This window comes from Theropithecus gelada, chromosome 4 (genome assembly GCF_003255815.1).
Source record: "Theropithecus gelada isolate Dixy chromosome 4, Tgel_1.0, whole genome shotgun sequence".
Classification (NCBI taxonomy): Eukaryota; Metazoa; Chordata; class Mammalia; order Primates; family Cercopithecidae; genus Theropithecus; species Theropithecus gelada.
This window is the reverse complement of record NC_037671.1, coordinates 29157770-29169070: the sequence shown is the minus strand read 5'-3', so window position 1 is coordinate 29169070 and position 11301 is coordinate 29157770. Positions and strand designations below refer to the sequence as shown.

The 11301-nt window shown below is 40.7% G+C and overlaps 2 protein-coding genes across 2 annotated transcripts in view; one reads left to right on the top strand and one right to left on the bottom strand.

Annotated features, from left to right (window-relative positions):
- Positions 1-11301, top strand: part of LOC112623623 — a 163209-nt gene that overhangs the window by 33186 nt on the left and 118722 nt on the right. The gene's annotated exons all lie outside the window — the stretch shown is intronic.
- LOC112623625 (histone H1.4) lies at positions 116-890 on the bottom strand. Its single transcript, XM_025384178.1, has one exon. The coding sequence runs from the start codon at positions 830-832 to the stop codon at positions 173-175; it is 660 nt and encodes a 219-aa protein (XP_025239963.1). The 5' UTR covers positions 833-890; the 3' UTR covers positions 116-172.

Genomic DNA, 11301 nt, shown 5'->3' with positions numbered 1-11301 from the left:
GCTCCTCTCTCCCGACTTTGTTCCCGGGAGACCCGCCCCTACTTAGCGTCGTTTTTTTTCCCCGGCCACACCCCCTGATAGTGTAACAGCTCTTTTACTGAAAGCGGTGGGTGGCTCTGAAAAGAGCCTTTGGGTTGTGTTGAGCTTCTAAGCAGTTGGCCAAAGGAACTTCCTACTTTTTCTTGGCTGCCGCCTTCTTTGGCTTGGCTGCCTTGGGCTTGGCGGTCTTTGGTTTAGCCGCCTTGGGTTTCACTGCTTTGGCCTTCGCTGGGCTCTTGGGCGCCTTTTTTGGCTTGGCTGCTTTAGCCTTTTTCGGGCTTTTCGCTTTTTTGGCTCCAGCAGCCGCAGCCGGCTTCTTCGCCTTCTTTGGGGTCTTCTTGGCGCTCTTCTTAGGGGTGGCTGCCCCCGTCGCCTTCTTGGGCTTCTTCGCCGCTCCTGTAGGCTTCTTGGCTTTGGCCGCGCCTGCCTTTTTAGCTTTAGGCTTGGCTTCCCCGGAGGCCGCCTTCTTGTTGAGTTTGAAAGAACCCGATGCGCCGGTGCCCTTGGTCTGCACCAGAGTGCCCTTGCTCACCAGGCTCTTGAGACCCAGCTTGATGCGGCTGTTGTTCTTCTCCACGTCATAGCCAGCGGCTGCCAGCGCTTTCTTGAGAGCGGCCAAAGATACACCGCTGCGCTCCTTGGAGGCGGCAACAGCCTTAGTAATGAGCTCGGACACGGGGGGCCCAGAGGCTTTGCGCTTAGCCGCACCTGCGGACTTGCGGGCCTTCTTCTTCACTGGTGTTTTCTCCGCAGGAGCCGGAGCAGCGGGCGCGGCAGGCGCAGTCTCGGACATGTTGAAGGCAGGCGTGAGAGAGAGAGCAATTCGAGCCGGAAGCAGAGGCACTGGCCGGGACTCGGGCCGCGGCGCTGCGCCCGCCCGTTTATATAGGGCGGAGCTGCGCCGTGATTGGTGCGCTGTCCAGCCCGCCTCGCTGGCAGCCGCAGAGTGTCCTCTCGGATCCCGAGTTGTGTTTGTTACACCTCAAAAAAAGCCAAAAATATAAAAATTGTCTGCACCGAACTACCCGGTTTTTCTCAGATAATGATCCCCGAACCCTCAGGCTTCACGCAGATCTCAAATTATGAGGAAAGCACAAAGCCTTGTGCCAAAAACTTGCAATATTTCCCGCCGTGCTTGGCAAATTTCAACTCAGAGAAACAAAACTTTCTATTTTCTTCGTAAATTATAAACCGATCTTTAACTGTGGAGTTTTCTGACCTCTCAAATATGATTCTCCAAGTGGTTAGCTTCTGATATATCCAAAAAGCATGCCACTGGCATTAAGATTTTTATTACAAATCTGCACTTAAGTGAGGGAAGTAACACAGGCTCCTCGGAGAGTCCTGCCTATTGAGCCGAGGGCATTTGAGTTCATCAAACTGGTTTAGTTTAATGCTAAACAAATTATTCCTCATTTGACATTAAGTTTTGGACCCTTGGGACATCAATCTATGCAGCCATAGTTTTACATCTGTCCGCTATATCTGAGTTTTAAAACAATTCCTTTGGATAATTCTTTCCCTTTCTGCTCCCAAGGGTTGGGGGCGGGGCTGTTGCTTCTCTCTTCTCTGGACAACTGCTCCATGGATTGAGATACCTTGAATTCAGGGTATTTGGGAACGAAGGGAAGTCCAAAATATACTCAGGGTACAGAGTTGAAAAAAGATTAATTTTCGAATGTGATGTTCATAAAGTCACTGGAAGTGGATGTGCACTTTTCTTTAAAGCATTTGTCTGCAGCCTTGCTGAGTGCTTTTGGCATATGCTTCAGAACCAAATTGCAATAAAGTAGCTTAGAGCTGGAATTCAAACATTGATAATAAGGGAAAATAAATAAGAACTGTATATTGAAACATATGTACTCCCATTATTAGAGAAGCCCAGCCGCAATTATTACGGAATAGTTGAGGAATGACTAGTCCACTCACCATGTATGGTTTCAATCCCCCTGAAGACTGTATCCCAACGCTTCGCAGAGCGCAATAGAAAGAAAAATAAGTGACATGTAGTGATTAAATGACAAGTTCAAATTTCGATCTCAGAAGCAGAGCTTTGAGAGTCTATCTAAGCTATTATAAATCATTGCCCTCTGAAAACATCCTTTGAACAATGTCTGAGTAAATCTCTTTAGGTAGTTGCCCAACCAAGAAGAGTGTATGTAGGTTGGCAATGAAAGCCCAACTAAAAGAATTATTTCTGAATAACGGTATGGCTGGAACAGTATGGGTGGAACTACAAGCCACTTATCATGGAAACAAAATAAAATTTTGCCCAATGCTATAAGTTGATATGATACTGTTCTGTGGACGTGGCTGATTATAATGTGGCGTTGGATATCACTTTAAATTTTAATTTCATTGCCCAAAATCTCCAGACAAAAATTCTGCTACTGAAATAAAGAGAATATAGAATTTTTATATAACACGAGTGAAATGTGTCAGCACAATACTGTTTAATGTTGAATTTGGTATAAAAGTGATGTAAATTATCAATGTTTTTAATATCTTCATGTGTAAATAAATAAAATTTAATTATTGCACAGCAGTGCAAAAGTAAATATGTCCTTTGGTGTTTATTGAAATAAAAAGGGAGATGGATAAATCTCCAAAACATAATAGGGAAACTGATTATATGGGCATTTGATTCCAGAATGGTAACATTATATCTATTTAATGACAACAAAAACCACTCCTGTAAATGGCTGAAAGTTACACAACACATGGAAGTTTGCTTTCACATGCCTCACTTTATCCAGTGTATTCCTCATGGCTAGGAAGGAGTTAAACTCCAAATTCTGTGGTCTTTCAGTTTCCACTGCTTGCCCCCTTAAACTGTGGCGTGTTTTCTTTTCTCTCTCTCTCTTTTTTTTTTTTTTTTTTTTGAGACAGAGTCTCACTGTGTCACCTAGGCTGGAGTGCAATGGCGGGATCTCTGTTCACTGCAACCACTGTCTCTGCCTCGAAATGCATGGGCTGGGAGCAGTGGCTCATGCCTGTAATCCCAGCACTTTGGGATGCTAAGGCGAATGGATGACCTCAGATCAGGAGTTCGAGGCCAGCCTGACCAACATGCTGAAGCCCCATCTCTGCTAAAATAATAATAATAATAATAATAATAATAATAATAATAATAATAATGATAATGATAATAAAGTTAGCCAGGTATGGTGGTGTCCATGCACCTGTAATCCCAGTTACTTGGGAAGCTGAGGGACGAAAATTCCTTGAACCAGGAAGCTGGAGGTTGCAGTGAACGTGCTCTTGAGCCTGGGTGACAGAGATTGAGGACTGGCCACTATTAAATCAAGCATCTATTTGATATTTGTTGGTGATGAAATATGAACAATAACAAAAGGCCTCACTTTCTTATTGATCAGTGGGCTGGCTATCTCAGAACTAGGTGTGTGTGCACACACACATGTTCATGCATATGTCTTATTTTTTATTTTATTATTGTTTTTTCAGATGGAGTTTCGCTCTTGTCACCCAGGCTGGAGTGCAATGGCGCTATCTCAGCTCACTGCAAACTCCGGTTCCGGGGTTCAAGCAATTCTCCTGTCTCAAAAGCCCAAGTAGCTGGAATTACAGGCGACTGCCAGCACGCCCAGCTAACTTTTGTATTTTTAGTAGAGACAGGGTTTCACCATGTTGGTCAGGCTGGTCTCCAATTCCTGATATCAGGTGATCCACCCACCTCGGCCTCTCAAAGTGCTGCGATTTACCGGCTTGAGACACCTCGCCTGGCCCATGTGTTTTGTTTGTTTTTGAGACTGAGACGGAGTCTCGCTCTGTTTTCGAGGCTGGAGTGCAGTGGCAAGATCTTGGCTCAATGCAACCTCCACCCCCAGGGTTCAAGCAACTCTACTGCCTCAGCCACCTGAGTAGCTGAGATGACAGGCACCCACTACCACACCCAGCTAATTTTTTGTAGTTTTAGTAGAGACAGGGTTTTACCATGTTGGTCAGGCTGGTCTTGAACTCCTGACCTCAAGTGATCCACCCGCCTTGGCCTCCCAAACTGCTAGGATTACAGGCATGAGCCACCCAGTCATGCATGTGTTTTAAACAGATTATGAGACCTTGTTCAAGATTATTCTGATGTCATAACTCTTCAGTAGGTCCTCAGAATCTGAATATTTATCAGATTTCTCATGTCACTCTTATGCCGGGCCAAGTTTGGGAGCTCTGCTGAACTCACTAGAGATGACCAACAGGGCAAATGTGTTTCCTGTCATGTGAGTTCTCCCATGGATTTATGGAGATCTTAGAAATTATATCCATGCTGAATATGACCATATATTGGAAAGATGGGTCAGCATTAGTCCAATCTTGACTTCCTTTAATTCACACCTGCCTGGCCACTATAGTGGGCTGAAGAAGGAGAAAGGAGAGTAAGTAATCATCCAATAAGTCATTATTTTCCAACCACAGAAGGTAGACTGAACCTTGGCTTTCTGTGAACTACTTGAATCCTCTAGTACAGCATCTACATTCCTTATCCTTTTTATCATTTTTAATGATAGTTATCCTTTCCATTTGTTGGCTACTGTACTATGTGCTATCTGCAAATTTTTTTTTTTCCACTACAACTGGGCTGCAGCCTGAGCTACCTGCATTCTTACTTAATCAGTGTAAGAATCCTCTGTTATGGATAGTATCTCCACTTTATATAGGAGGAAATGGACATGCAGAGGTTAAGAAGTTATCTTGAGAAAACTAATGGTAAGAGGTACATTCCAGATTCCAGGGCACATTGGTTTTACTTCAAAGCGTGTATGCTTATTAAACAGTGTTTTCTCAAACATCAGGTCTGAACACGCATGAAAAGTTGTGAAATCAATTTAGTTGTCAAGGCCAAATTATTTTTCTTTTTAGGGAATTAGAATAGAATATAAAATACCAGTTTTGACTGCATGTAGTTTTAGTTATATACACAATTCTTTGTTTTAGGCCCCTAAGTAAAAGACATTTCTGCTGTGCCTATTCACATATCTACAGTGATAGTATGTCTTCCTTGTGCAATTTCTTGAGCTTTTATAGTCATAAAATATTATCAAGTATGTTATTCTTTAATGAGCTAAGAAAGCAATTTCTTATCATTGGCATTTTTAAAGTCTCTAAGGTACCCTGAGTATTGGAAAATGGGGGACACGCTAATTGCTTTTATTTTGGACATGATAGCAGTAATATGCAGCTACAAATATAACTATGAACTAAGGAGAACAATGTGCTTTGCAGAAAAGTTGAAAGAAAAGAGAAGATTGTGCTTGGTTGCTTTTACCTCACAGTTCTTCACTTGAAGAGCTTAATTCTGAATTTCTGTATTTTAATATAATGTTACCATGATTGTTTCATTAAAGACAGAGTTTGGAAAAGAAGTACTTTATACTAGATAGATGGACTATATATTATCTTCAAAATTGTTTTCTTTTTACTTAAGTCAATAATTAAAGCTGTGATTTGCACAACCATGGTTATTTATCACAGCAATATTTGGAATTATAAAATATTTCAAACAACTTTAATGCCCCTATATAAGAGAGTGGTTGGATAAAGTAGGATGCATTTACACAGTGTAGTAATATGCAGCTACAAAAATGACTAACTAAGATCTCTATGAACTAGTATAAATTCCAGGATATACATTTAAGTGATAAGGCAAAGTCCAAAGGAATATACAAAATACAATGACCTTTCCTGAGAAAGAAGGGAATATAAGAAAACACACAATTTTTTATTCATTTGTGCACAAGAAATATAGAAATGATAAACCAAAAACTAAAAATCACTGGCTACCTGTGGGAGGTGAATGAGAAAGAAACAGGGGGGAAAGAAGGAGGAATGGGAAAAAACAGTAAGGACTTTAAGAAGGGATTGAAACTTTTTTGAGTATACCTTTTCATATAAGTGACTCTTACAACTATAGTAATGTTTCATATACCAGCAAAATAAACTATTATACAAACTATTAAAACTGATAGAAATGGGGGATACAAAATGGAATACAAGGAATTAAACAAATAAACCAAGCTGTATTAACTTAGTAACATAGTAACACTTAAGGGAGGGAAGGAGATAAAGGTTAACCTAAGTAACATTGGAATACAATATTAATTGCATACTCCCTGGGCAGGGGCGTTGGTTTTCGCCTGTAATCTCAGCACTTTGGAAGGCCGAGACAGGCAGATCACCTGAGGTCAGGAGTTCGAGACCAGCCTGACCAACATGGGGAAACTCAGTCTCTACTAAAAATAAAAAAAAACAGCCAGGTGTGGTGGCACGCACCTGTAATCCCAGTTACTTGGGAGGCTGAGGCAAGATAATCACTTGAACCAGTGAGGCAGAGGTTGCAGTGAGCCGAGATCATGTCACTGTATTCCAGCCTGAGTGATAGAGCAAGACCTCATGTCAAAAAAAAAAAAAAAAGAAAAAAAAAGAAAACAAACAAAAAAAATTTACTTGCATACTTTAAGGTTAAGACCAAAAAAAAAAAAAAACCCATATATACATATACATACACACTGTAATCTAGTATATATGGATTAGTATAGTATATACTAAATTTAGTTAAAGTATTTGTTATTAATATGGGTTATCAATTCTGAAACTACTTTATGTGCACATTACTATTAAGCAAATAAGTAAAATGATCTCTTTGTAGATAATAACAGTGTTCTCATTGGTGGAAAAATAATATTAACTAAAATGAACCCTGTAAAAAAAAAATTAGCCAGGTGTGGTAGTTTGCATTTGTAGTACTAGCTACATGGGAGGCTGAGGTAGAAGAATCCTTTGAAACCAGGATTTCAAGGCTTCAGTAAGCTGTGATTGCATCACTCACTCCAGCCTGGGCAACAGAGCAAGAACTTGTCTTAAAAAAACAAAAAAAAAAGGGCCGGGCGCGGTGGCTCAAGCCTGTAATCCCAGCACTTTGGTAGGCTGAGACGGGCGGATCACGAGGTCAGAAGATCGAGACCATCCTGGCTAACCCAGTGAAACACCGTCTCTACTAAAAAAAATACAAGGGCGTGGTGGCGGGCGCCTGTAGTCCCAGCTACTCGGGAGGCTGAGGCAGGAGAATGGCGTGAACCCGGGAGGCAGAGCTTGCAGTGAGCCGAGATCGCGCCACTGCACTCCAGCCTGGGTGACAAAGCGAGACTCCGTCTCAAAAAAAAAAAAAAAAAAAAAAAAACTATTGGATTTTAACATATATGTTTATATGTTTATAAATAAAAAGAAGGGGAAATTCTTCCTTCCAGTATAATTGCAATTAGTAAATGTAGAAGGAAGGAGGGAAACAGAAAATGGTCATTAGGCAAACAATATAGTGATCTTGCCTCACATAAAATCCATCAATGGATGCTAAAATTAGTGGGCAAATTTTAGGAAGCATGATTTGCTTCTCCAAGTTACCTTATCAACTACAAAGGAAAAGATAATAAGTTTACATTGAAGAATACTAGCAATCACCACCTTAGCTAAGTAAACATCACAAAGTAAGAAGGCATCTGTGTATCATAAACTCATTGCATTGAGAAGGACATTTTATCATTTTTGTAGTATTTCCTGTCAAAAACACAGAAACTCACTCCAGTGGGGGGGAAATAAAAGACATTCATTAAGGGATATTCTTCAAAATAACCGATCAGCACCCTTCAAAAGTGTGAACATGATAAATATAAGAGCAGACTGCAGAACTAATACAGACTTAAAGAGACTAAGAAACAAATAGTGACTAAATTCAGTGTGGGATCCAGAACTGGATTCTGACACAGAAAAAGAACATCAGTGGGAAGATGTGTAATATTTGAATAGGTCTGAAGTTTAGTTAACATTTTAGCAACGTCTATTTCCTATTTCTGATCATTGTATATGGTTATACAAAACATTAACATTAGAGGAAAACAGTTGCTGAAAATAAGAAACATTGTATATTATATTTGCACCTTTTTTTTCGCAATTTTTTGCAAAAATAATTCTCTTAGTATTTCACCATGTTACAACACTTTTCGCAGGGCGCGGTGGCTCACGCCTGTAATCGCAGCACTTTGGGAGGCGGAGGCGAGCAGATCACGAGGTCAGGAGATGGAGACCATCCTGGCTAACACAGTGAAACCCCGTCTCTACTAAAAATACAAAAAAAGTAGCCAGGCGTGGCAGCCTGCGCCTGTTGTCCCAGCTACTTGGGAGGCTGAGGCAGGAGAATGGCGTGAACCCTGGAGGCGGAGCTTGCAGTGAGCCGAGATTGCGCCACTGCACTCCAGCCTGGGTGACAGAGCAAGACTCCCTCTCAAAAAAAAAAAAAAAAAAAAAAAAAAAAAAAGAATGCTTTTCATAGGTGGTAAAAAGAAAAAGAAAAAAATGCAAAACACCAAACTGTGATACAGAGAGTCTCCATAGTGGTGGAAATACAAATTATTTTTATTATTGTATCTAAACCTTTATGTGTTTTCAAAATTTCTACTGTCAGCATGGATTTCTTTATTAGCAAACAACACGTTTCTAGAGCTGGGCTCACGCCTATAATCCCAGCACTTTCGGAGGCTGAGGTGGATGGATCACTTGAGGTCAGGAGTTTGAGATCAGCCTGGCCAATATGGTGAAACCCTGTCTCTACTAATAATACAAAAATATTAGCTGGGTGTGGTGGTGGGGATTACAGCTACTCAGGAGGCTGAGGTGGGAGAATGTCTTGAACCCGGGAGGTGGAGGCTGTAGTGAGCCAAGATCCTGTCACTGCACTCCAGCCTGGGTGACAATGTGAGACTCTGTCTCAAAGAAACAAACAAAAAACAAAAACAAACAATATGTTTTTCTTAAAAATATGATAAAGTTTATTTTTTAAAATATATCTACTTAGTGGCCCTGGACATCCAGATACTATTCCCTTTGTACTCTCCTTCTCTCAATTATCTGAACTTTTATTAAAATCATTTTCTAGGTTTTTTTTTGTACATATGTATCCATGAACAGTATGATTCAGTTTGTCCTCTTTCTCAAATTCATATATGGGAAATCATAGTGTATTATTGTGTGCCTTGCTCTTTTTTCCTTCACTAGGATTCATTCCTCTTTCTTTCTTTTTTTTTTTTTTTTTTTTGAGACGGAGTCTCGCGCTGTGTCACCCAGGCTGGAGTGCAGTGGCGCGATCTCGGCTCACTGCAAGCTCCGCCTCCCAGGTTCACGCCATTCTCCTGCCTCAGCCTCCGAGTAGCTGGGACTACAGGCGCCCGCCACCACGCCCGGCTAGTTTTTTGTATTTTTAGTAGAGACGGGGTTTCACCATGTTAGCCAGGATGGTCTCGATCTCCTGACCTCGTGATCCGCCCGTCTCGGCCTCCCAAAGTGCTGGGATTACAGGCTTGAGCCACCGCGCCCGGCCTCATTCCTCTTTCTTATATTGATGCAGAAAGCTCAAGTTTGTTGATCTGCATTGCTATTTCATATTATGAATTTGGCCCCATGTATTTACTTATCTAGTCTACTCCTCATGGACATTCTCTCGGTTGTAAAAGCTGGCATATTTAATTTTGTTGACTCTTCAGGCTTGTGTCTCTAAACTATCTCATAAGAAATTTTATTATTCTGAGGCCATTGTGGTCTGTGAAAGCCAAGAAGCATGTGGAGACCATGTTTGGGCAGTCCTCTCCTCCCTTCCTCACCTTTTCCCTCTTCTCCCCTCCCCTCTCTAATTTCAGTAAAGCTGATGACAACCAACTATGGACTTCATGAATAGCAATCAGAATACTGAAGAAATACTATGTTATAGGCGGCAGGGTGAAAAACATTGGTTTTGGAGATATTAGCAACCCTTCCATTTACTTTAACATTGAACCTATAATCATTTTTTCAAAGAATCTCTTCAGCATCTATTTATTCAAAGTTCTGGCCACTGTCTTTGGAAGAGGTGGTTTAATGAACCCATTGTATTTGGCCTTCTTGTGTATCTTCAGTTCTTCTGTTTCTCTCTTTATCTATGATACTTCCTATAATTGTTTCCTTAATATCTCTTTACTTTTTACTCTCCATTTCCCTTACATTACATGAATTTGCTGGTTTGTAAATATAAGGATTATCTGTTTACACATGATCACTAATTTATATGTGGTGGCAGCTTGGCAAAGTGTTTAAACAGATCGACTCTGATATGGACTCTATTGCTACAAAACAAATTGTCCCAAAATTTAGTGGCTTAAAATAATAGAAAAAATTCATTATGTCACATGGTTTCCATGATTCAGGAATTTGAGGGTGAGTGAACAGTAGTTTCAATATGGGATCTCTCATGAGATTGGAGGCAAGCTATTTGCATGGACTTTAGTCATCTGCATACTTAAGCTGAAGAATGGGACTGGAAAATTCCCAGATGGCTTACCTGGCTGGCAAGTTGATGTTGGCTATCAGCAGAAGACTTCTGTTCCTTGGCACATGAGACCTTTTGTAGAGCTACACAAGGGTTCAGTATATTGCAGCTGGTTTCCTCCAGAGTGATTCAAGAGACAGCAAAACAGAAGTCACAATATCATTTATGACTTAACCTTGGGAGTCACAATATTTGTTAGTTTCATAGGTCAGAGCTATCCAATTTGGGAGGGAGATACTCAAGATACACAAGTCTGTGAATGCCAGAAGGTGAGAATTCACTGAACCATCTTGGAGTCTGGGTGTCAGAGTTATGGAGACAGACCACTCCATTTCAATCTCAATCCTGTATCGTTTACTAGGTGACTTCAAGAAACTTACTAAACTCTATTTCTCAATTTTCTCATGCCTAAAATTTAGATAAGAATATTGTGGTAAATTGTACTATTGCTCCCATGATTTTACTGCCCTTTTGGGGAGTATTATATATCCTTGCCCATTGATATGGGTTTACTATATTCCTCTCCATGTAAGGAGCACTCTTTCCTACTATCTATATATCAGTCTTTACAAGTGAGTTGCTTTGGTCAATAAAATATGAGTTGAAGTACCATGTGTCTACTTCCCTGCAGAATCTTTGAGAGCATTGAGATCCCTTTATGTCAGTTTAGCTCAGCTTGGGTCTGTCTATGAAGAAAATGTGGAGCAGAGCCATTGCTGATCCATACAGAAATAGAATTTGGGCCAGAAATAACCCTTCTTGTTATTATCCACCAAGATGTGGGGAGTTGTTATATAACTGGGCAAAAACTTAAGTTACAACTATTACCTACTTTAGTAGGATTGTTGGTAGGAGTAGACAATATTTTTGAAGTGCTTATAACAATGTCTGACATATAG

Coding starts and splice junctions, on each gene's coding strand:
- LOC112623625 (XM_025384178.1), bottom strand. CDS start 832: ATGTCCGAGACTGCGCCTGCCGCGCCCGCTGCTCCGGCTCCTGCGGAG.